The sequence below is a fragment of the Dermacentor variabilis genome, chromosome 6 (genome assembly GCF_050947875.1).
Source record: "Dermacentor variabilis isolate Ectoservices chromosome 6, ASM5094787v1, whole genome shotgun sequence".
Taxonomy (NCBI): domain Eukaryota; kingdom Metazoa; phylum Arthropoda; class Arachnida; order Ixodida; family Ixodidae; genus Dermacentor; species Dermacentor variabilis.
The window spans coordinates 112143984-112170787 of record NC_134573.1 but is presented as its reverse complement, the minus strand read 5'-3'; the positions used below and the strand labels follow the sequence as shown (position 1 = coordinate 112170787).

At 44.0% G+C, this 26804-nt stretch overlaps 1 protein-coding gene across 1 annotated transcript; it reads right to left on the bottom strand.

The window, feature by feature from the left end:
• Nucleotides 1-360: 360 nt before the first annotated feature.
• Nucleotides 361-18509, bottom strand: LOC142585049 (procathepsin L-like). The gene is made up of 8 exons (XM_075695505.1): nucleotides 18355-18509; nucleotides 17400-17513; nucleotides 15293-15435; nucleotides 12917-13114; nucleotides 10386-10577; nucleotides 7229-7394; nucleotides 4908-5013; nucleotides 361-549 (listed from the first exon to the last, which is right to left on the bottom strand). Exons 2-8 carry the CDS (start codon nucleotides 17500-17502, stop codon nucleotides 450-452), a joined length of 1008 nt encoding a protein of 335 aa, XP_075551620.1. The 5' UTR covers nucleotides 17503-17513; nucleotides 18355-18509; the 3' UTR covers nucleotides 361-449.
• Between the last annotated feature and the right edge of the window lie 8295 nt (nucleotides 18510-26804).

Genomic DNA, 26804 nt, shown 5'->3' with positions numbered 1-26804 from the left:
CCAGATTTATTTATGGTGGCTCACTTTCTAGAAAGAACTACAAAATACCACATAGCATCATCACTGCAATTATGAGTGATAATCACCACTGCAGATCTCAGTCACTCAGCTCGCAAGCCACGAGGGCAAGGAGAATGTGTTCTCATCCTAAATTACAAGTCTTGGTGTGAATGTCTCTCTTGGCCTGACTGGAAGCCATCGCTCTGCTCACCGCATCGAGGTTCCCCATTAATAGTAGGGACAACGGCATGCTGCATCAGCCACCGTCACATACCATAATCCTTACAACAGCGGCACTGCACCCTGCAGTATTCAGAATTCTGCTTTCCATTGGTAAAGCAATTATGAACACAACTAGCATTCACTGTACAAAAGAGAGTTTATTTGTGCGGAGTGAGAGGAGATGCAATGTGAAGGAACAAAGAGCATGTATATAAACCTATGCACAGCTAGACAAGAGGATAGCTGGCACTGCTGGCAATGCCGCACTGGTTGTCCTTGTTCCTGGTCATGTAGATGTAGCCTTCATCTCCCCAGCTTGTGCCCCAACTGGAAAGCAGAGTGTACGTAAGTATGACGGACGCTTCAACAACTGCAACTTATCTGCTTGAGACGAATGGAGGAGCATCCATGTTGCTACGTTAGGGCACTCAAGACTTTACGCATTCTTTCTAAGGTCACAAACAAGTTTAGACACTTTCAGCGAACAAAACATGTACAGAGCATGCGCACATGTTGAAAGGTTTGCCACTGGCAGTGGACCATCAGAGTGACTCCTTCGTTCTAGCAGTAACCTTCGTAGTGTTAAGAGTCAACAGATTTTGAAAGGGAGGAGCAGGCTGCTTATGACATTTTAGCAAGCTTGTGCGAATATCAATTTTTGGGTCGAAGTGAAGGTGAAGTGAACAATAAGTAGTGTTGAATAATTCTGAAGCAAGCAGCTTTAATAGCTGTGGAATTTATGCAATACCTAAGAGCCAGATGTTGACAAGCCTAAACAGAAGTTGGTCTTGTACTTGCCAAAAAAGGAAACAGGTTCATCTCTAGAGTCAGTTTATCATTAAAGGGCTGTTATTCAGTATTTTCATCCAAAAAAAACGATTTCTACATTTCTTAGAACTACGGCAACAAAAAAAAATTTTTTTACAGGCTCTTGCTCACTTTCTTCGTACTTTAGCCTACTTAAAATTTTGTCGTGGTCGAGGCTGCAGGAGCGTTTGCCTGTTGTGCATCATCGCGATGCTGCGAAGTGCGACATTGACTGCGTGACACCGGTAGCTTATGCTATGCTGCGCAAACTCAGATTCATGCTTTCAGTCTACACACGAGCTTAACACTGTTCGTTCTGCAAGCGCACACATGAGACGTTTAAAATTTAACCCTAAAACCAGGGTGCAAGATTTATGTGAATTTCATCCTGAGGTGTGGCTTCACGGCAGTGAGACCCTCATTGCCATGAAAGCACCTTGGGGGCAAAATTCACCACTGGCGTCGCCGAAAGCTGGACGATGATAACAGTATGGACGATTCGTGCATTTGATTCATGAATTTGCGATGGGAGACTCTTTGTACAGTCGAACTCACTTATAACAATATTCAAGTGCCACAAAAATTCCATTATAACCAATACTTGTTATAACCGGGTTGCATGAAAAACTCAAGATAGAGGAATGGCAGAGCTGATGTGAGAAAACTATAATGGCGGGGAAGCCAGTGTCCGTCCCCACCACCTTCCTCTGCACGGCTGCTGATTGTGTTCACTCGCTGAACTGCTTCCTGGGCGTTCCAATCGCATGTAACAAGCCATGGCTGTCGGCGTTAAAGAATGGCACTGCTATAACAACTGCAAAGTTGTGTTACGGGTGGCAAGCAATACGCGAGCACCGCTGAGGCATCGCTTTGGTGGCCCCAAAAGGGGCTTTTTACGAGGGGACACGGGTTTTAGAGACCGAAAAATCGCGAAAAAATTTAAATTTTGCTTTTGTGAATTTTAAAATCTGGCTACTAATTGGACCACATGATTGCCATGTCTAGAAATTGAACTTCAAATTTCTGTAAAATTGGTAATATGTGCAATATAAAAAAGTTATCCTACAGCTGTGTAAACATTCTGGCTGATACTCTTCTTACAAATATTCCCATAAACAATAGGTGATTGATTCTAATTATACTTGGAAACACTCAGAAAATTTAAAAAGTAATTATATTTTTGAAATCAGCATGAAAACTATGTCTGGGCGAAACTTTTTATTAAATTCAGTCAAAAATTATTAAAAAAGTTTGTAGACACCTCTTCCCCCCTTAAAAATTGCGAGAAGGATGCTGCGACAGCCTGTCAGCTTGAGAAATCCAGAAGAAACGCTGAGGAGAGATTACCACAAGCATCTCGCCACGTACTTCTCACTGGCTTGCACGAGAAAAGCCCATGCCCGTTAGCCTTGCATGCTTTACGCAAAGCTTGCCGACATCCTTCTCGAAGCCATCCAAGTGCTCTATATAGTGCAGCAGAAGGTTTCTCGCAAAAACGGAGCCCTGGAGGGACTGAATCATCTGTCGGGCCTCCTCTGAGGGCAACGTTGAAGCAGCCTGCCCTACTGCGTCATCGCTGCCGTCGTCGTCATCACTATCTGATGGAAGCACATTCGCGACGATCGTCTCATTGGTTAGAAGCACTTAGTATCCGAATCTATAGCTGTGCGGTTTCTTTTCACTGGCAACGTCGTGCCTTGCCGATGACCAGCGGGCGGATCAGCGGGCAGATCAGGTTTCTTCCGTTTCAGCGGCGAGTCAAGCGAGGCTGAGAAACCACGTGGCCAGGAACGACTTCAACGCAACCAACAATGACGAACACGAGCAATTAAGCTGTTTGCAGAACAGCGCTGAATGAGGAGCCAGCGAGCAACATGCGACCAATCTGCTTGCAGTACAGCTGGCACGGTCCGTTCGTGTTTTGGAGGGTGGGGCGGCGTAGAGCTATGGGGGCAGCCCCTTTTTGTTCGGAGGGGTGGAAGGGCGACGAGAGAGAGCCGTGCGGAGATAGGTGGAAAATTATAGCGCAGCGGTTGTTGGAGCGGTGGCTCATCGTGCAGCGGCTCGAATTTCTCATTTTCTTCTTTTCTTTTCAAGGATTTCGCATTTTTTGGCTCAGACACCCAGCAGCCAGACTTTATCATTATAACCGATAATGTGGAATCGGGGCATTGTAGTAATTGGGTTGTTTCACCATGGAAAACATACAAAAGTCGACGGTGCACCAACTTCTCATTGTTATAACCGATATATTGTCAAAACCGGTGTCGTTATGAGTGCGTTCAACTGTACAAAGAATTGTCCATTGTATGCAGTTATTTCCACAGGTTATACGGGCGATCTTTTTTTTTTTTCTTTCCGGGGTTAGGCGCAGCTTATGCACGGAAAAAATATGTACTATATTCATTTGTTTCGAATCCATACTTCGAAAAGTAAAATTCAAGCCAAAGTGAATATCGAATAGCATACTATTATAGCTATTTATGTACTCAAAGATATTGAATATTTGAGCAAGCCTACATCTTAGAGATGCCCAACAAAGTGGAAACACTGTCACTCATTATTCCAACAGCCACTGAAGCCACGTGGACCATTTTTTGACAGCATACTTATGCCCCATAGACGTAGATTGCAATACAGCATGTTTGCATGATTCCAACATACTTTCTCTGCAGTGTATTGCAGGTGCAGTTCGAGTGCGATACACTGAATTTGCAGGCATCCAACACCCCACTGTTTACCATGACCCAATCACTCAAGCTTACATGCAGGTTTCAAAAGACACTTCCATAAACAATGGTGGAATACAAGAGTACCATTTGTAATGGCATACTAGTTCTGAGCACTCAATTTGTATATATTGTGCAACCTTAAGACTTTCTTACAAACAGACATGGAGATAGCTCATTACATGCTTTTTACATCTGCTTTTATGCACATGTTCAGCTACCATTGCTTCACGCTTGGAGTGTGTGAACAGCACAAGCACTTTATACAGAGCCATGATAATAAAACTGCCACTGATGACTATTGCTGTCGCTTCTACTGCCCTCGGTATTTGCATCTCTCATATCCGCATTGAGTAGTGAAGAGTGTGGGTTTCTTTTTTGGCCACTCTTAGCTTCTTCTTTTCCCTGTGGTCTAGGCTGGCTAGTGAACAAGTAATGTCTGATGCAATATACAGTAAAAATTTTTTAATACGTAGTTGGCAGGGAATGCGTATCAGGTATGCACTAAGCGATGTACTAATTAACAGACAATGGCAGATGAGCGACTATAGGCTTAACAAAAAAAAAAAGAAAAAACACGTCAGTTCTCACCCAAACACACATGCAGGCAAGTTTTATTGGCGACCAGGCACCAAAACTGCGATTTCCACTTGCCACCATGGCAGCCTTGGAATAACGACGGCATCCTCAAACTCAAGGCTGGAGCAGCACCAGCTCGACGCGCACTGGCATCTCTTGTCGCAACGACCCGTGCGACACTTCGCATTACATAGATGTCAACAATAGTTGAGTCTGTCAAATTTTTTTATTTAATTTGGATCGTACGTTTTCCCAGACATTACGTTTTTTCTTGCATCTTTTTTCCTAAATGTATTAACAAGGTTCTACTGCAGTTATTAAGTGGGTACGTAGTAACAAGGTTTTACTGTACAAAGAAGAGTCGAAAGGAAGATCGGAAAGAGCATGGTATCCTATGTAGTTTTTCGCTACTTTGAGGAACTTCATTGATGCTTTCGGGATCTCAGACCCAGATTCCTGCCCTTGAGAGCTTTCGCTCTAATACATATTTCACAACACAATGTGCACTGCCACACTCATGCATGCTTCATGAGATACACATAACACATCACATCTGGTGTAGCCACTCACCTGTTCTTCACAAGCCAGTAGTCCTGGCCATCCTTTGTACCATAGCCAACGACAAGGACACCGTGGTCAAGCTGCTCATTGCTGCACTCTGGTTCATCGTAGACACCTGTGCAGGGTGAACAGAGACAGAAAGATGTAATGAAAGCCACCGCATCTGATACTAAGAACTATGCAGCAACCATAAAAGATGGTTGTTGAAGTAAGCGAGGCTTCTCGCTGTTCAATTGTCTCGGCTGCAAATTTCCACCGTAGAGTTTCTCATCTTATGGCTAAAGCACTTTCATGCACTGCATCACCGTTCACTGGCCAACGGACCACTTCATTTGGAGTCGTCTTTGTGGTGTTGCCCAGCGCATGAATACAGAGCACCGTGCAACACATGCCACTGAGGTGCATCCCTTCTGCCATGATCAACTCCAAGTGTGCATATGCAGGATGGGATAAACTCATCAGCGACATAAGCAATCAATCAGTGCTATGCCTTACACATACCCTCCTCCCTTTCACAGTCCAACCACCACAGCCTCAAAAGCCATCCTGCTCCATAAAAAAGTTCTTGCTTAAAAAAAAAAATGCCTGCGCTCTTAATGCCACTGCCTTATGCACGCATGCATAATGTTGGTTAAATGAGCACCTGGTGATTTTCCTAGGAGAACATCATAATTTGAAGTAATTCCCAGTGTCTAGAGTCCTTTTCAAGGTTCTAAGCTCAAGTAAACACTTATTCCTTAAAAAACATGTTTAAGAAAAGCTGTTCATAACTCCCAAGCTACTGATGCTGTAGTAACCACTTATCCTGAACAAGGCACTGATGGCACTATTCGTTACAATAGGCACTACTGGAGCCATGTGATGCCCTTGCTTAGGTGACACTCTCGCAAGTCTACATTTACTTTGTTTACTGTACCAGTAACTCACAAACTGGCAATACTGCTGCACATTTGTCTCTTTCCACTAGATGTGCGAGCAATGACTTCATCTCAAGCGATCTGATAAATAATTACCACATTTTGCTGACTTGTTTGGTTTTTCTGACGGTGCTTAAGCGCAATGTTTTTGTGGAAGCTCACATGCATGCCTCACTTTAGCCGTGGCCACAAGTACTGGCCGTGTTCAAAGTCGATTCCGAGATGAGATAAAGATAAATTGAACAAATTTCCCTATCTTTGTAAATAAAAATAATATACTTATTACAGTGTACTCATACAATTAAAAATAAACAATGTGTACTCCCCACAAAGAATTTTGCCTCAACCTACTAGAGTCGCCAACCAATAATTTTTAACATGTTCGTTTATTCGGACAGCATTACATCACACTCCATATTAGTACACATAATATATATAAGGATTACTAAAAATTCTGGCGCCTTGCGACACGCTGGTCAATGTCTCAATGCTAATTCAGCCATCGACATAAGAGTGATTATTTTTGTTTTGATTCATTGCTGCCACCTCCCTGAAACACAGATATCAAGGGATGTTAGCGAGAGTGCCCAAGCCTTCGGACAGGCCAAGCCACCAAGTTGTCGAGGCTGCATTTGTATATTCGTTGTGTGTGTTCTGCACATCCAGCATTCGTTCCCTTACGTGTGACAGGCACTGTCCACTGCTGAGGATCTGTCTTTGCATTGTGGCGAGAATGAGAAGATCATGTGTAGCGTCATGTGAAGATCACAGAAGCAAGCATACTTACATTCCATAAAAAAAATAAGGGAATTGTATTTTAATAAGGACACGTTGCATCACTTGACGGTTAAACAGAATTTACCAAACTGTGTACTGTCGTGTGGCCTAAATCCCACACAGGGACAGTTATTTTGCTCAGTTACGTTGATGCCTTGCTTAAAAATACATCTTGTGCGCTTCTAACAACTTTATTTACATAAGCAAGTGATTTTTCTTCTTATTTCCAGTTAGCGTGTCTCAGAATCTCAATAATGCGAACGTCTAGGCGGTCTTCGGTGCAGTGAAGGCTATCAGCTGGAGACTGTGTTTTATAAACTTTTCTTGAAATCAAGCCGTTCTGAATATTTTAAATCTGCGATAAAGAAAGTTGACCCATATAGTGTTGACATTCCTTTTTAGGTCTTTCTTTCTTCTTTGTTACATTATTTTATGATCCACACCGCTAGCCCTCAGCTCTGGATAGACCGCTAGGCCATCCTTGTTATTATAGTTCCTTCTCTCTCCCTCTTAAGTGTCCCTTTAATATGTTGTGATGGTTATGACTTCCGGCCATGATTTCTGCAGCCTTCCCTCGGACACCAGTGAAAGCAGCCCTAGAGCACGGCGAGTGAGGCCTCGAGAGACGGATCTCACCTTCCGAGTAGAACTGGAACGACTCGTGGCTGGCATCGATGGCAACCGAGACGGGCCCAACAGTAGCCACGGCCTTCTTTAGCTTGTCCTCCCTACCTTCCGGAATGTCAACGAAGCCACTGTCGGTGGCGCCCACACCACTCTTTACAAAGTGACAGACACCATCCTGCATGAGCAAATTCGCACATGTGTGAACATCCAAGCAACTCGTACGTACATCAAGGGTGGCAAAAAGCTTTACAGGCAAGTTCATACATCCTTCAGAAGTCAGTCCTCTCTGGTTGGCCACCACCCAATATCTGACCATGACTTTGCAAACCCATCTAACCATGACTTTGCAAACACTTCACAGCAGCCGACGAAATTTCTTTGCTGCACCCAGATCTTTTCAAGCACTTCACTAAATCAGAAATTAGTACAGTCAGCACCCATTAATTCGATCCTTGTGGGAAGACTCGTTCTAACTATCCAAAAGGATGAGTTAACAAATGGCGGCAAAATGAACGTATTCAAATATTTTTTATTGTTCGAGGCAGTCTCCAATGTCTTTCCGCTTAGGGCTCTTGAAGCGCAGCACAACCGACATTGCCTCAGCGTATGTAACTATGCCACAAATAGGAAAATCCCCTAGGGGTGTGCAAATATTGCCAGAAGTGAATCAAATAGTTCTCCAATAGCATTCGAATAATGAACAGCTGTTGTCACAATTGATACAAAGCGATGTTCACATCCTACTCTTCTTAAAGTTAGCAATTTTCTGTCATTACATAGTACATTATAAAGCACTGTTAATTAAAAGCATAAATAGAGCAATCGGATCAAACAAGTAGTTTATTTACAAGCAAAGGGCCCTTCAGAGAGTATGAATGATCGCTGTATACATAGCCTTTAAAGTATGGCTACCTAAGTGGCTTAGCCTGCTCGACTGCTCAAGTTCTCATGTTTTATATCTATACTATGTCCACAGGGTTGAAAATTTACCGTACTCTTGCTCCAATCTTATGTTTAATTGGACGCAATTGATATTTTGAAATATCAGAAAAGTACTCGAAAAAGATTCGCAATTACGAATAGTGACTATTCGATTCAAAGACCAAATCAAATAGTGTCCTATTCGATTCATTATTCAAAAGTTTTGAATATTCACACATCCCTACAATCCGTAATGTCAACAATGTCACAGATACAATATTGTGGTTGCCATTCAGATATAATCACCTGTGTCACTGCTTGTATTGAGATGGTATTTTCTATTTACCAGATGCAGTTTAACCACTTTGAAATAAATATGTTGGTTGGCTTCGAATCAAACCCTAACTCATGGTTGCCAATTTATTGCTTTCGCAATGAGTTTCACTATGCCAACGCTGCCGCACAGCATGCCGGTAACAGTAGTCATTAGCAGGCTAGAAGACGACTACCATGGTAAGAAGCGTGTTGTTTTTGTGCCATGACAAAACTGCTTACCCCTAGAAGAGAAAAGGCCGGAAGGTGAGCAAAAAAAGATTCTACGATTAGCAGTGAGGTTGAGCACCCCCCACTGCCCCCTAACATTCACTGGAAAAATTTGCACAGGCATTGCACCCCTCACCGTTACTTGAACCTAAGCACAGCGGGAAAGCCGACAGGGTTGCAGCACATGCGCTCTTGAATGACTCACATGAAACTGGTCTTCTAGTACTACTACTAGACGGTAGCAGCTTTCATTTCCTAATAAAGCTGCTCTTAAAAGAAGGCAGTGAGGTTGAATTGGTGCAGTGACAAACAAATTTGTAGATAGTCTTATCATACAATGAAGAAGCGACTTAAACGAACATTAAAGAGAAACGCTAAATCAGTTTGTAGTGATAAAGAGGTTGACCACTACAAGAAAAAATAACGGGGCCAAACCTGAATTTTTTAACTATGCACTGGAACCCTAGCGCTGGTTCATCACAGATTTCAAGGTATCTTCTTGTGTATGGGAGAACAGTAAATATTCCCAAAACTAACCAAGCTCAGTTTTCGCCTCCTTTAGAATACAATGTAGGCCATCTTTACCGATAAAAAATTAACTAGGCCCGAGCAGACGTCAAAATTCACATCTCAGCAAGCTGGTAAGAAAAGACAGTGTCGGCCACCTGTCTTTCATTTTTGTGTCTCACCAAGTTTCTTCTCATGGATAGTCACTTCTTTTCTTATTGTAGAAGCATAATTTACTAATATAGCTTCAAAAAGACAAACATGAGTTGATGCCTATTCTGCCATTCTTTCTTCTTGACCCCACTTCTATATTTGTCCTCCAGTCGTCCATTCGTCGTCTGCTGTGTGGAGATTATAGCCTTCTTGTCGTGGACAGTTCTTACCGCTTAGCTTATTTTTGCTTTTTGTGTATAGCAACCCAACCTGTGCCAAGCCACTTGCACCAGGCAGTGGAGAACCGCTAGTGAAAGATTTAATGACAATAACTCTGTCTGCTGGCTGGCAAGACATTGTAGAAAGCGTTGCCACACCTGTGTTTGTACAAACAGTTGTTATTGACAACTGGGCCACATTGCACTCGTCAACTGAAAGTGCTGTGCAGGTCAGTGGGCAACCAACTGGCAACTGCAACTAGTGCTTGCAATTGGTCAAGTTATTTACTAATATGCTCACAATTTGGAACACTCGTTGGAACAGTGAAATCTCATGCGCAGGCAGGAAGCTTCAGATTGAATTCATGGCTCCAGTGCACAGCTAAGTTTGTAATATGCATAATCTGCACTTCCCAGCGTCGTAATGATCTGTGTCGCACATCCGTATGCACGTTGGCTGAGCACAGTACGCGACTGTCGTGGCATTTGAAGTAGACATTGCGGTGAGGGCAAACTTAACGAGCAAAATACTGAACTGAGTTTTTGACACTGATAGCCATGGAAGCACACAATTACTCAGCATTATCACGGCCCCCTTTAGGTCTGAAAATTGGTCGGCAACTTTTGTGTCAGTGACAAAACTTGTATGAAAGCATTTATGAATTTCTACCGTGAAACCAGCTCTCTCTATGTTGTACATGGTAGTCTTCCTTTTCAAGTGAATACAACTGTTGAGAAAGAAGTGTTGGGTCTGGGGCTTAACCATCACCACTCAGTTGCAGTCTCACCCTGCCCACAAACATCCATGTCCATCGTGTGCTTACCGTGCCATTGTATGGGTAGACCAGCTCTGTGTCGATACCCTTGTTGGCCTTGATGTATTTGAACGCATTGTCCATGAGACCACCCTCGCAGCCATTGTTGCCAAACTTTGTGGAGCAGTCAACCAGGTTCTGCTCGCTGAGCGACACAAGCTTGCCAGTCTTGCGGAAGTGCTGGCCCTCCAGGGATCCCGTCTGGTTGAACATGAAAGCAGTGAGGTAGAACAATACTAAGCAAGACACAACCATCAATCGGCCTATGCCCACTGCAAAACAAATGTCTCCCCACTGATCTACAATTACAGCCAAACCCTGTCATAACAAAGTCACATGCGATACAAAGATACTTCCGCTACACATTTGGTATTCGTTATAAGCATACATTCATACTGGTGAATCTTTATTGTTTTTTAGCAACTGGGTCTATAGGGTAGAAACTACCGTATTTACTCAAATCTAACGTGCACTTTCTTCCGATAAAACAGCTCCGAAAGTTGCAGGCACGTTAGAATCGATTGCAACCCTAAAGCTGCGTTACCATATCGCCATCGGCATTTCAAAATGGCCGCCTCGTACGCGCTTCGAGCCTAGCTGCCATAGCTTCCTCCGTGTGCTGTAGTACGTGTTGCACTGTCCGCCTTCCCGTTTTCTGCATTTGTGCTATCAGCATGGAAGTGCCGACTGCAAAGACATGCAGACTTAATCACGATGCCGTAATTAAAAGGAAAGCGATCATATGTGCGGAGACGGACAGAACTCGAGCTGCATCACGGGCGTTCGGAGTTCCCGAAACTTGCGTCCGGGACTGGCGCAAACAGGAGATGCGTTCGACTACGGTAGCTGCTGCTTACGGCGTGGCACCTATCTTGAAAGCGATCTGCTCTCATCCCTTAGTTTGCGCTGAAGTGAGAGGCTGCACAAAGGTCAATTCGCTCCATGATTCGCTCGCTCCTGCTACCGCTGATAAAGAGTTTCCGCAGTCATTGAGCGAGACGTGTTCATGTTTGCTTGTGTGCGCGTGACACCATGCTTGTTAATTTAGTTAGTAAGCGAATATTCAAAAGTTTATACGGCCGATAAAACTACTATCCTTACTTCTCGTATAGCTGTCTACTAATTTGCTATCATGATCGATGCTTTGCCTTTTGGGCGAACTGTGACTTTTGTTATTTATGTCAACTTTGGTGTGTTGGGAGTAAATTTTTCTTTTTTTTCAAATGAGAGAGTTGTATTCCTCTATGAAAGAATGAGGTGCGCAGTACTGTAAAGGACTTTTTCTTTAGGTCACGGCAAACGGGTGTGTGTTACAATCTACGGCGTGTTTTTTTATCTTCCTTTCTTTTTGGTCACGGAAAACGGGTGCGCATTACAATTGAGGGCATGTTAGAATCAAGTAAATACAATATTTTGAGCTGCCTAGTGAACATATATACAGTTAAACCAAGATATAACGACCTTCAGTATAACGAAATTCTCGATGTAACAAAGCATTTCACTTTTCATAACCTCTTGTCCATAGAACACCATGTATTTATAACCTCAATATAACGAAGTGTGCTTGTACACATATTCAATATAACAAAATTTCACTGCCACCACAAAGGAATGGGGAAATAATAAATGGAAACTTCCATGGATGCTGATGGTCAAATGCTTGAACTACAAGCGGCTGCTTACATACGCACCTCTCAAATATTGCACCCTGCGACAAGAGGGACAACTGTGGGACAACTGAAGTGGAGCTGCATTATATTCCACATAACTCGCCCAAGCAAAGGGAAAGAGAGGTAGGAGAGCTCACCATAACGTGATCAAGCACGTTCAAGGGGGCGGAGGGGCAGGAAGTTGGCTCCCCTCTCGATTTCGAAGTAATCTGCCGCATGTCCAAAGAGCAGACATGCCCAGACGGTGTGGCACCACGTAAGCTTTCTTCCATGTGTTTTGTATTGGGGGTTGCGTAATCTCGAGTTTCGGTGATTTGTCGGAACCAAAGGTAGACCCCGCTTCCAGTGTTTTTCCCGATAGCACTGCCAGTGCCAGCGATGCTATTAGTCGTTGGGGCGGAATGCACGCAAAAGCGTGGCTGGCTTCGCTCAACTCGTACTGCCAACGTGAAGATATCGTCAACGTATGTGGCATGAAAATGTATCATTCGTCGCCGACGACCAAATTTATTAAAATCAATTGTTTTATCATTCAAATTTGCTTTTTTCGATTGCCTAATAATTTGGAAAATTCTGCGGCCCCTCTCCGTGCATGGAAAATCTATTGGGGACTGTACTGATTTGCATAAAAAGCCGAATTTCTATCGAGGTTTAATTGTATTCGCTTTGCTGTAACCAATATTGGCTCGAATTTTGCATTTTTGGTTTCATTATATCACTTAAATAGAGCATGCCCAACCGTATTTTAGACTCGCTTTGCTATACCTGTGTTCATTATATTGAGGTTTGATTAGTAGTACCATCATGTTGTTTACAGTGTGGTGCGCATCTAAGAGGGTATGCCATGCACAGCACACGGCAGAAACTCACACTGCTGAAGGCCCAGCAAGACCCACACTGTCCCTGGTTCTTGATGGGGGTAACAGCACCTTTCTTCCTCCAGTCAATTGCCTTGGGCAGGTGGACATCCTCAACCCCCTCAGGCTCAACATAAAAGCTGCCCTCACGTGGAGTGTCCCGGTAGTTGCGCTTGAAGCCATTGCGTGTGCTGACAAACTCATGGTGCAACTGGAAAAAAACAAGAGCAAGAGTGCTGATAACCAAAGTTTGAAAATATAAGGGCGAATACCAGTTGTGTATCTAGAGCGGGTCCCGATTTTAGAGCACAAACTGAGGATAAGCTTGCTGCATGGCCAACAAATCTCTCTTTCGCTGTCATCGAGGCATCGATTTGGCCAGAAGATTCACAGCTCGTAGAACCACTTCTGCAAGCTCAAGCAGAATCTTGTTTCAAGCTAGCCGGTGCGTCATATTCAAGGAAATCAGTGGAGCAAACAGAACACATATGACAGGACAGGCTGCGCACATCCTTTTGTATGTGTTCTCTGTTCCGTGTCTAGTTTTGCATCACAGATCCTTGAATATTCCGCAAGCTGTATGTGATAACTAGCATGGTGATCCTACATGGACAGGTATGTTTGTTTTTCTGTGGCAGATTTGAATATGAGAAATCCGAGTATGATCCAAGGGCTTGCTCATGGATTTGGTTAGCTCCTCCGAAACAGCCAGTAGAATTTTCCACAAGAAAAATGTCAACAACTTTTGTATTCCATTCAGGAAACACTTGATTTGAAATAAGCAGAAGAAACGAGGCAGTGTTGGTCTCTGCTGGAAGAAGAGACACTGTGCTTTAGACACAGTGTACAGAGTACTGATGTGACAATATCTGCTTTTTATTTTTTGTGTTAAACAAAGGTTCTAGACTTTGAACCCCTAGAAAAAATACAGGTAAGCCTGAGAGGCTGTCTGCGTAGTTGCTACATCGGGCCGCGCAGAGGATAGAGCAAGCCAGAGCGAGTTACAAAAGGTTGCAATGCTCTGCTCCCATGTGACAACCTTCTTCTAAATAGCAACACCACAAACAAGTCACTTTCTGGGAAACAAACTTGAAACTGGTTCATGGAAAGGATATTAATCGTGAATTATTTAGCGTGGTCTCAAGTTTGGCAGTATTCTAGGGTTTCGAGATCAAGGAGCTTCATTCAGCACAAGAAATTAAAAGTAAAAAAATGTCATAGTCATTCCCTTAAAGTGTACTGAGTACACATCAGGTCAATTGTAAATAGTTTTGAGGGCCTAATAAAAAACTTAGTTCCAAAACGTTGGTAAAACTAAAGCTTCACTTTAAATGCTACAAATCTCATTCAGGTTAGTTCAGCGGGTGCCTCAGTAGAGAGCATTTGTGTATTTCATAAGTACTTAAGAAATGCCCAAGATAAAGCTAAACATTTCAAATATACAGCATCATGGTGCAATGGTAAAGGGGCCCTGAAATAGTTTTCTAACTAATCATAGAATGGCCTCACTGTTAAACGTCTTATCACGAATTTCAAGCCACACGAATTTTTTCGAATCCTTCGACAGTAATCACACCAATGCCTGTCTTTCTCTTTCTTTTCATCTTCGCTACCACGCTGGAAGCTTACCAGCAGAGAAGCCAAGAGGGCAAAGCCACGGCCAAAAGTTTAGTGTCGCAGCGGTGAAAGGACTCGTCGTGGCCCTCGTGGTGGCCGAGGTAGACTACGCTACACAGCACGCATCTGCCATCTCAAAGTCTGTCTTTTTGATATCACAGACATATGTTATATATCTTTGTATATATATCTTTGTTATATATCTATGTATATATAATAGTACATGTCTTCCACTTATTTAACCAAAAAAAATAGCAATTATGTATTACTGACAATGCTCTCACGATCATGAAATCAGCCACTAGTGTTGGCGGGTCAAGCTTTCGATGACACCGCATGGGAGCATTGTGGAAGCAAGAGCAAGCGATTTTTCTATGTGTTTCACAGGAGATTTCAGGTTCCCTACTGTATGCAATACAGTAATATTTCGCTTTCGTGTTTAAAGAAACCTCTACGACAGATTGGCAAGGTTTTTTTACTATATTCAAAAAGTGCTTCCGGGTCCCTTTAAGTGGCACACTAAATTAGCATTTGGAATTGATTGCAGCTCAGTTTTGAAGGCATCAGCAATTAATTTTTACTAATACAGGTCTACCTAATGCATTTCATCAAGCATTTTTTTCCATGTGAAGTTGATGACACGTCCGTGCTATGCTGGTTTGAATACTGCTTAGGTGTTACCTTTAAGGTTGGACTGTATTGTGCAACTAACTAGGCCTAGACTGCAGCACTGATTTCCCAAGACCCCATCCAAACAGCAGTGCGAGCTTACCAAGTCTCCGAATTCGTTCATCGCAAGCTTGTACGAAACCTGGTTTTTGGCATACTTCTCATTGTGGCGTGCAATCTTCAACCTGTTTTCCATGTAGATCTTCAGCCTGTAGTATTCTTCTGTGTCAGAATCATAGTCCTTCCCTGCACAGAATCATGGTATGCACTCGTAAAATGATGTCAATTTCAACGCAATCTTAATTCAAGTTTATTTACTCCCCTTCCATGAAAGAAGGGGGCTAGGTCTCAAAGCCATGCTTCGGCTTTACCGAGGCCCTAAATGCCCGTCTCGTGGCATCATTACCATGTGAATACATTGGCAATGGCGACATACCGTGGCAATACTGTGTGATACAGAAATAGTATGGATAGTTTTGATTCTGTGCCATTCTTCACTGCCACTACAACATAACAATATATCAAGGCAAATGAAGGACCAGGAAGTTGTTTCAAAGGAAGCCTGAAAAGCGATGTGGCTCGTAAGGGGAGAAATGAAGAACTGGAACAAGCAGATGATCATTTACCATGAACAATGTTCTTGAATGAATGCTAACGGGCAAAGCTAACTACACAAGACACTTAGAGGAGTACTTTCAATGTGCTATTTGCAATCATTTTCGGGGGAAAAGTTGACCTTTAGCAGCAAAACTGAAAGCCAAATTTTTCTTTCTCGAACGTTGTGCACAAAACACTCTGAATGTGCACCAATATGACACTGTTTGTTTTCCTGTACTTGGACTATCAATCCAAAGAAAGACGTTCTCGGAGCTTGCGTGAAAAAGTGTTTGGCTTCTGCCGAATGCAATTGAATCCTTGCCTAATGATTCATGTCAGAAGAAAAAAAAAAATGGGGACAGCAACCAAAAAGGTGTTGCTAATATGTACGAGACATTTTGCCTTCCATACAGAAGCCTTATTCCCAAACAGTAACAGCTCAAAATGGCGAGATTAAGTCTGTTTTAGTACCTGACCTAGGCTCTTTATATGTGCAGATGAAGATTGCCATTGTTGTTATTCGGCTTTTTTTCTGGGCAGGCTGAAGATGGAAATGTTTCCATGCATAGTATACAGAATACCCTGCACAAACTGCAACAATGTTTGCATCAGCAAAAGCAGCAGCTTCAAGAAATGCTGAAACAGCACATGTACGATGTCAAAGAGAAGAATGTTGCTCCAAATGCACCTGCGCCATGTGGCAGCCTCGATGTGTTTACTCTAGCTGTTAATAAGAGATGTCTTTGATGGCACACTTTATTTTCAGTGGTTCCCAGAAGTGCCTTCACCCTAAGCCTAAAGTTCCAGCAAAAATCTAAACACCATGATTCCTTACCTTCTCGTGAACTGAACTGAACTTGAAACGATTGTGTACAAAAATGGAGTAGGGGTAACAGTTGCGTATTGTGCTATATATTTTCAGCAAGTCGAAGCATTACAAATTTGCAGAAGCGCTGGACTGCAATTCTAGGAGCTGCTTGTTACTGAGCCCAAATTTGATTTTCCTCAACAAAACAAGCCACACTTTTATCCTTCAGAATACTGCAAAGTTGGTCAAATGCACATAATGAATAGCACCATGCTCTTGAATTAAAATTAAAAGAAAGAAAAAGTTGTGTGTTCCAGTGACACAACTTAAGGGTCCCCTTAGCATGCGCTGGGCAGAAGGGTCAAAGAAATCCTACACCACAGGCAAACACACCAGAATATAAGATAAACTACAGCTTGGGCAGTCACAAGTTCGTGTCTTATCTTGCAGCCAGTTCAACCTCGCAAGCATCAGAAGCTCTGGAGTGCAGCCACGTTGCGCAAGTACCTACATTTCCACATGGAATTGAGATTAGCAGCATCACATTAATGCCCCAATGGCAGTACATATTGCACAATAGCTGGATCACATGTCTGTCAGAAAAAAATATGGCTGGACGTCTCATGTGCAGGCTCGATTTCTTGGTTCTACTCGGCTATCTCGCAAAAGGAAGGCACTTTACCCTTTCACCACCTTTTACGTTCACGTCCGCTTCACTAGTCTGGCTATGCCTTAAGGTCTTTACTGCGTAAGGAACGTAGCCACTAGTTCGTTTAACCTGCAGCAAAACATACAGCTTTCTTACCGTGCAATGCCTTGAATGCTGACCATTCTGCGCCAACAAGTTCTTGATGCGAAAGTGCGGCAGCAGTGACGAACAAGGAGCACAAAACGATGTACACCCGCATTTTTAAGGCACCTGGAAAATATTGCACGCAAAAATGGAATTTCGCGAGATCTGTAGGCACATGCGTGCACGAATGTACGCAATTTCACCGTAAATCGGGTCAATGCATAATTTGCGACAGAAGACTGAGATGTCATTTTGATTCAAGTGATAGAGTATTAAATTATGTAATCACGTGTAACAAATAACACAATAGCAGCTTGAACATCGGTACGCACTGCCCTGATGCAAACGTTGCAACCACGTGTTGCGACGTATTTTTTGATGGGCCTGCCGCTGCCCGGGTAAGCACTCTGCACATTTCTTCCAGAGACCTCGTTGATCTACGAGTTTGAAAAATGCCGCCTTTTCTACAAGTGCGAGCGTGCGAATAGTAAGACAAATAGAAATGTCATGTGACAAAACAGCTGTGCGGACGGATGACGTAACGCACGCCTTCGCTGCAGCGCCAGGCTTTGAAGTCTGGAAATATTTAAAGTTTTGGGCTTCAGTGTTCGCTGATTCTCATCACCGCATCCGGGTCTGAACGAGAAAAGTTATTGTTAAGGGAAGACAACGTAGACTTAAAAATGTCGCCCGTGTTTTGAGTGGGGTTACACAAGGGCTTTGTTTCGTTGTTTGCGAGTTGCTATAGCTAGTTCTAAAGCCGTCACCCCTAAGCATGAAATAATGAAAAAGACATTTCCAATCAAGCTACGCATTAAATGTGCTTGGAAAGCCCTCTTCTTTTGACAGCGCGTGTTGTTAGTTTGCAACAAAAGGGCTCGCGATGTCAGCCTTGTCCTAACCACGTTACGCGCCTGGAAGGGTTAAGCCAAAGGCAACGAGAGAGAAAGGCACGCCGTGCACTTACGTGTGGATGCCGGACCAAGCAAGTGAACTAACCCCAACAACGCTTCTAATGCGACTGCTTCTGAACCCTTCTTATCGGGAGAGGCGACCGCAGCAATTTCTGTTCAGTGGCGTTCAGAACCACGTGATACGGCTGTCGCCTTCTCTTTCCCCTCTCCGTGGCGTCACGTGAGTTGCCTGGAGGTCTATGAGTCAGGGCGGTCAAGAGAGGATGGAGAGTGGCGGAGAGGAGATTCTGTTTCTGCTCGGGTCCCCCTCTCCACGCGCATTGGATCGTTTTCGTTGTCGTCGTCGCCCTGTCCTGACTCGCTGTTGTGGTGGTTTATTGATAATTTTCCTCCTCCATTTCCTCCCGCAGCGCGTACGCGTGCAGAAACGCGGGCTTGCGGAAGGCCGACGTCCTTCTTGGCTTTCTCGTTAAGCGTCGTCGAGCGCGGCTTCCCCGTATCTGCACTTGCAGCAACGTGCAGGGCCAGTGGGGCTGCACTGACATGCACAGCGCGCTGTGTCGAGCTGCAGATGGGACGCAAGGCAAGGGAAAAGACTTGGCAAATACAACCGCTGCGTGTAAATAACCCAATGATTATCCAGCAGTGGATTGACAGCTGTGTAACTTGAATGCTCTAATCAAGTTACTGTAACCTATAATTACCGCTGTAACTTGGTAGCTTATGATGGGTCTGGGAATAAGTAACTACAGTACTATAACTTCATTCATAACGGTAACTTGTGTTCATTACTTAGGTTATTTGTAGGTTACTTGCAAGTGCATGCAAATGTGCTGTGTTGGCGGAATGACCAGCGCTTTCATCCGATTTCTCCGTCGAGGAAGGCTTGCAGACACTGTTGCGACTCTCAATCATGCCTTGCATATTTGGGAACGGCATGGCGCTTGCTGGCCTGCCAGATAGAATTACCGTATAGATTTTTTAAAGGTTTGACCTTTGTGTTTGTGTAGCGTAAGGCGTGGTTGAACGCTGAAGTCAATGCGATCGCCCTTCCGCGAAACACCTACTGTGGTCGTGTCGTCCCTCAATCACCTGAGTGCCCTCAACCTCCTGAGTGATATGACTGCTTGCATTGTCACATCGATGCTATTTGACCAGCCCCACCAGGTATCTATCTGTCTCGTCACATCAATATTTCATTATGCTCTAAATAAATCGTTGAAGTTCTTACACAACGATGTGTCGTCGTCTGTGCCCGGTCGCCTGGTCTCCGGATGTCCATGGCACGTCAAGCTTAGACGACTACCATTAAAGTAACGCCGGATAAAAAACAACATATCAGGAGTCATAACAACGCACACACACTCAATCAGATGTCCAGGACGAAGTAATGGTGAACTTCTACCTGAACTCTACATGTATATTATAAGGAATTAAGGACTATCTAGTGCACTGTTGTGGGCTGCAAATGCCCAATAAATATTTGGGATGAGATTACATTTAAAAGAAAAACAAGAGTGGCAAGAAATAAACAAAGTGTACGTTATTTCACTAGCACACTTATTGTAACAAAAGAAAGCCCATAAATCTAAATATTCTGTATTTTTTCAATCTTCAGCACCACCACCATGACACGCAGTTGCTGATCTTCCTCGTTCCATATTGTCTTGTTCTTTAGTAACTGTGCAAATATGGGAAGTTTGGCTACTGACGAGCCCGCTATCCCAAAATCATAGCTAATGCTTTGTGCTTATGTACGTTATGCCTGAATTGTCACTTGCCAAATGTGATACCCTTTGATATCATGCACTGACAGTTTTACCTCTAAGCTCTATTATTACCACTAGCCATGTTAAGCGAGATCGCATGAGTGCTGCTCAAGCCATTCAAAAGGATATATAGCGGCAATAGAAACTGAATTTCTTCACCAGAATATTTATCCTTGGGAATGACACGCAAATTCCAGGTATAGGATTCAAGCAATACAATTAATTTACAGTAAAACACAAATCTTTCTTTTTCCTATCTTTTTCTTTCTTTACTTGCCACGGTAGCTCATTGACTACGCCGTATACCACCGCTGAGGTCGAGGTTGCAGGTTCGACACCGGCCGCGGCGTCCGCATTTCGATGGGGGCTAAAAAAGAAAGAAAAAAAAAAAGATGCTGATTGGCTCCAAATTAATCCGCAGTCCCCCACTACGACTTCCCTCATATTCAAATCGAGGTTCTGGTGCGTAAAACTCCAGAATTTAGTTCTATCTTTTTAAATTATTTTTTTGCCAAGTTGGACGGGACCACACTTACAGACACGCTTCTTTTGTACAACTGCTGCACTCGGCGTGTGCTTCATACCTTTAGCCATCGAATTTCGGCCTTGACGCGCAGTTATATACACGTATATGCACGTATTATACACGTGTTATACACGTATATACACGTATTATGCACGTATATACACGTATTATACACGTATTATACACGTATATACACGCATTGCGCGGCTAAACGCTGTCATGCAGTGCTCATGTTCCGTCTCTCTTCTTCGTCCTTGTTTTTAGTTCGCGATGTAAGTAATATTAATGCAGAGAGTCTGAATTGATCTGATTGGCTGAGGTCACGAATCATCTGCCTTCTTTGAGTCATTTCGCTGGTATACGTGTACGTGCTCCTGCACAACGTGAAAGGCAGTAGATTTACGGTGTCGCTGGCCACATTGCTTCCAACAACACCGTAATCTGCTCAGCTGCTGAAAGGTCGCAAATACTGAAATTCCACAAAGCAGGCTTAAGTCTCATGACCACTGCCTTAGACTTTGGGATAAACAAGCACCGAGAAAGGTTTGTTAAACACGAAGGCAAACACTAAGTGTGCGTATACCGCGTCATAACTTTCTAGCTCAGACGTAACATCGCAATAACAGTCACCAAGAGCCCGTGAGAAGACACAGAAATCGTGCAACTTCACGCTATCAATAGTGGATAATTCAAAAGACTGCAGTTGAAAAGTTTTTAAAATATATTTTAACTGTATCCCACTGAAGTTTACATAGCTATCTCTACGGGAAAACACATTTGCTGGACCGAATTTTTTTTTTTAAAGCTTACGTTCAGAGCACCTTATAACTTCTGCGCAACCGTAACAATAACCAAGGTAATTTGAAATAAAGTAATTTGATTACCTGCATTCGGGAAAGCTAGCTACCCGCAGCGCGTCGTTGAGCACGAGGTTGCTGGTTCGATCCCAGCGGCGGCGGCCGCATTTCGACACGGGCGGATTGCAAAAACTTTTGTGTGCCGTGCATTGGACACACGTTAAAGAACCTAAGGGTTCTAAATTAATCCGGAGTCCGCCACTGTAGCGTGCCTCATAATCCGATCGAGGTTTTAGTGGGCGAAACCCAGCAGCATTTAATTTTAATTCCCGAAAGCTAGCGTTCACTTTTCTTTTTCTTTTGCCTCAGTTTTTCGGCGGCAGTTTGTGAACAGCAGCAAGCAGTTTTCAGTGAAGAGCAGTAAGCTGCCATATTTCGATAAACAACAGTTTTTGAGGACAAGAATACAATTTTGGTAATGCTGTACTTTGTTATTGCCCTGTAGAAATACGTGAATAGTAACTAACTTGAAAGTAACTAGTTACTTTTCATTGATTAGTATTATATTCCTACTTAAGCATTTTCAGAAATAGAGTACTTAGCACTCTGCTTAGTTACGTTTTTACCAGATAGTCAATAACTTAAGTTACTTTTTCTAAGTAATTTCTACATGTCTGGTATGAGGATTTTTCGCGGACAGGGGCCTGGTTGTGTCAGTTGCAATTTTGTGTGTAGTGGCTGGACATTTTCCCCGCCGGCATATCTGCACCTTGAGGGGCCGTGACTACTATGTCAGCATCTATGTGTTGCGTCGGATCAATGGACGATTTGCAAAAATTATGTCGGCTGCACGGCCAAGGGTCTCGTTGTAACGAAAAATGCTACTCAACAGACTCAACAGCCGACACCGCAGACAGAGCTCCGCTCATGCAGCACTTTGTTTCCATACAGACGACGCGCGCTACTCTGGCGCCATCTCGTAGCCATCGTCGCCGCAAAGCCCGTCTTGCGCGGAACTACGCTTCTCTTCTCAGAGCAATATTCCAACAGTGGGTCCCACCTACCTGTTTGGTAGTTGTCTTTCAAGGAAAGAGCTGTCCTTCATATTCCTCAAGTCCTCGATGCACATTTTCTTCTCTCCTGAGAACAACATCCTGAGAACAACATCTTGAGGGACTACAGTTGCGTGGTTCACGATTAAGATAGGAAATCAGTGCGCGAACGTAAAGAAAAGGACGCCACCCAATAAGACACACACAAAAATAGTGTGAGCGCTTACCCATTTCTATGGATTTTTCCCCGGCGTCACTGTCTTTGCATTTGCACAGTGATTTCCTATAAGTTCATTTCTCCCTTCACCCTTTCCGATGACGTCTATATGAATATTTCCTTTTAAACTGGGGTGATGATTCATGCCATCGTGTTCATTCCTTTATACTATGTCCACTGTGTCTTAATCGTTAATTATTCTTATTCCTTCCTACATACTCTCCGTGGCAGGCAAGGACCAGAAATCTTTAGAGGCATTGAAGGCGGATGCCACCCTCCTTCCTCTGTTGAAGAGAGCTTCTTAGTATTGGTCGGTGGACGGCAGATCCTGGCTGGAATAGTTTTCGTAGTAACCGCGATTTCCAAATCTTTTAGGAATTCTTCACGGAAGAACATTTCTTAGATTCTTAGGCTTTTGAACAATTCTGATCAATAAATGAAGGCGTATTCACCAGCCTGCTTGTAGACAATATTGCATAAAGACACGTCGGGGCATCAAACTATTTTCGATATCTGAACGTTAACCTATTCAGTGGGGCTGGACAATTTATCGACCAGCCTTACGAGAGAAATAGCGACAGATTGAGCTTCAAATAATGTTGCGGGCAAAATTTAAATTAAATTCTGATGTTTTGCGTGCAAAGACCACTATCTGATTATGAGGCATGCCATTGTGGAGTGAGTGAGTGAGTGAGTGAGTGAGTGAGTGAGTGAGTGAGTGAGTGAGTGAGTGAGTGAGTGAGTGAGTGAGTGAGTGAGTGAGTGAGTGAGTGAGTGAGTGAGTGAGTGAGTGAGTGAGTGAGTGAGTGAGTGAGTGAGTGAGTGAGTGAGTGAACACTTTACTGAGCTCTAGTAATTGTGTTCTTCTGCGGCTGGGGCGGATTCTTCAGGGGAGTCTTCCTCCTTGCGTCTTCCACGGAGGTCTTGACCCGCTGCTTCGTCCGTCCTCTATCGCAATGGTCGGCTGCCCTCAGTCCAGGGTTCCGCTGGCCTCTGCTGTCCGTCGTGCAGGCCGCACTGCAGAGAAGATTCCGCAATAAATCTTACACCTGGGGATTAACATGCATCCCAATGCATGGTACTCGAGCCGTTATATATATATATATATATATATATATATATATCAGTCATGGAAGTGTGGCGGTAGACCAAATGCATCGACTATGCTAAGAAACTATGAAAACTTGAGACAAATCGGCAGCCTCAAGAAGCAGCGGCGGCGGGCTGCATCTTTGAGTCCTAGACTACGCACGGATGTTCTAGCATTTATGGCCTTAAACCATCACGCTGGCATGCGGGATGTGGCCGCCCAGGTATCAATTTCCAAGTCATCAGTTGGGAGAATTCTAAATGATGGCCTTTCACCCGTATCACTTTAACCAGCACCAATGCTTGGAAGATTGGGACCTGTATGATCGTCTAGATTTCTCGAATTGGGCAACATCATGTGCACAGATGAAGCCAATTTTTACAGAAACGCCCAGGTAAATTTGCATAATGCGCACTTTTGGAGGGACTGCAATCCACACTGGGTAAAGCGCAATCGGCACCAACACCAGCGGTCGTTCGATGTGAGGTGTGGAATTTACGCCGATACTATAATCGGTCCAATCTTCTTCGATCACACACTGAACTCCACGTGAACGAAATCCTTGAAGGAGTGGTGGATGAGGTTCTCAACGAAGTCCCGCTGTCACGTCTTCCAGTTAGGTGGTATCAGCAAGATGGGGCACTTGCACACAGCAGCAGCCGAGCACAAAACTGGCTGGATGCGACTTTTCATGCGCAATTTATTGGAAGGCACGCGTCTGTAAATTTGCCGGCTAGGTCACCTGACCTCTCTCCACTCGATTTCTTTCTCTGATGTTATATGAAAGATCATGCTTACATGATTGAGACGGGCGTCAGATTAGTTCAAGGCAAGGATAATGGATATCTGCCGTAGAATTCCGGCGTTGGTCATCAAGAAAGCCATTGAAGATCTATTCGAACATGCCCTCTATAGGCTGTTCAACGGAGCTTGCGAATTCATAGATAATAACGGCACACTGAAATCCGATGTTTTGTGTGTGTGTGTGTGTGTGTGTGTGTGTGTGTGTGTGTGTGTGTGTGTGTGTGTGTGTGTGTGTGTGTGTAGCCATCGTGATTGCCAATTCGGCTCATTTAGAGGAGGTGAATAAGAATTAAATTGTGGGGTTTTACGTGACAAAACCACTTTCTGATTATGAGGCACGCCGTAGTGGGGGACTTCAGAAATTTTGACCACCTGGGGTTCTTTAAAGTGCACATAAATCTAAGTACACGGGTGTTTTCGCATTTCGCCCCCATCGAAATGCGGCCGCCGTGGCCGGGATTCGATCCCGCGACCTCCTGCTCAGCAGCCCAACACCATTGCCACTGAGCAACCACGGCGGATTTAGAAGGGGTATATTTACTATCTTGAATGCATCGGTTTCTCCTTTTCTCTATACGTGGGTGGCTTCTCGGTCCGTTTATTTCGCTTTTATTTTTTGACACGAACCTGTTTTTGCAGCGCGTATACAGTTTCATGAAACATAAAACGGTCACTTTAATTTGGCTTGGGTCTGAAGCAGGTTTCTAGCGCGAAATATAGCTTCGCGCGCACTCTTTCGATGCGGTGCAAGCAAAGCCGGGATTTTGAAACAGTCTATGCCTGTTACATTGCTTTTCGCATTTCGAGCGTCGTCAGAGTGGCGCTTCGGCCACGTTATCAAAGGGCTTTTGTTATCAATGTGATCAGTCGGCCTTGAGAGACGTATAATAAGTGTAACACAAAAATGAGAGGAAGGATTAGCTGCGAAGCCGCAAGACCTGCTGTTGGTGCTCCTTCCGTACCATTGTGAATGAGATGCGCTGTCTGTTCGGGCTTGCGACAGGCAATGTATTTGCTCTCAGTCAGTATGATGCGGGTGGGAGCGCACTCACGTGATATTTTTTATACTTCGTGAGGTTTTCTTTGCAAGTAGGAAAAAGTTGTACGCAATTAGTACGTCACCGAAAACACCGCAGCTAGATGTCATTTTGGGGTGCCTACAAATGCCTCCTTGACACCTTGAAAATTGGGACAACACTTCTCGAGTTATATAATTAATTGCAATTACCGCATTGACTCTCAGTAACGAAAGTATTACTGGCTGCTACTCCACTGCACTGGAAACAATACGCACCAGGTTTTCTTCGAGTAATGCAACTGCCCTTTCTTTAAGTCTTGGTGCATGATAATTGGGGAACAGTGTATAATTCACTCAGTAACCGAAATGAGGCCAAGCCGGATTCATTCGAAATAAGAATCAACAGCAGTAATGCGCAGCAACGCTTACACTTGGACTCACAGAACAATAAAAAATAAAATAGATTCTGCAGCTTCGCCGGAAAGGTGAAGCAGTATCAGTGATAGCCAAGCATGGGACAATTACACGAAAGTAGATTGCACCACCGAGAGAAGCTAGATTCTTGGTGGTGGGAGAGGACTCAGGCTGTGAAATTGAACTGTCTCCTACTTTGAGGCCTTGCATATAATCATATAGCGCCGTCACTGCAGCGCTCAATCCGTCGAGGTCACACGAAATTTCTTCAAGTGCAATATATATGGGGTTCTGAAAGTTGGTTGGACCCCCAGCAACCCCTCCCCCCCCCCCCTCGCCGGAAAAATGAAAACTATCCGCCTATGGGACCATCGTAACTTGCAGTAGCTCAATGAATATAGCCTTCTGCCCCTGGGCACACGAGGTCCCCGGTTCAATACCCGACCGCGGCGGCCGCATTCCTATGACCGGTGGGAACGCATATGCAAGAACGCTCCTGCACTTGCATATATATTAAGCGCACGCGAGAAAAACAGCAGGTGGCAAATATCAGTCTGAAGCCCTTCACTGCGGCGCATTTCATATAGCATCTTGTTGCCTTAGGGCGTCGAACACGCTCTGTTCAAAGATGTCAAGGGGCCAATTAACGTATCGCATTTTACGGCAGCCTTTAAAAACATTCGCTATCGCAGAGACGATGACTGAAACCCCTGTGCCTGATGGAATGCAGCCACGCAAGTGTACAATCTTCACTGGAAACTCCTTGCGCAGAGCGTCGTCTGACGTCTTTTTGAAGGGCGACTGCGCATGACGTCA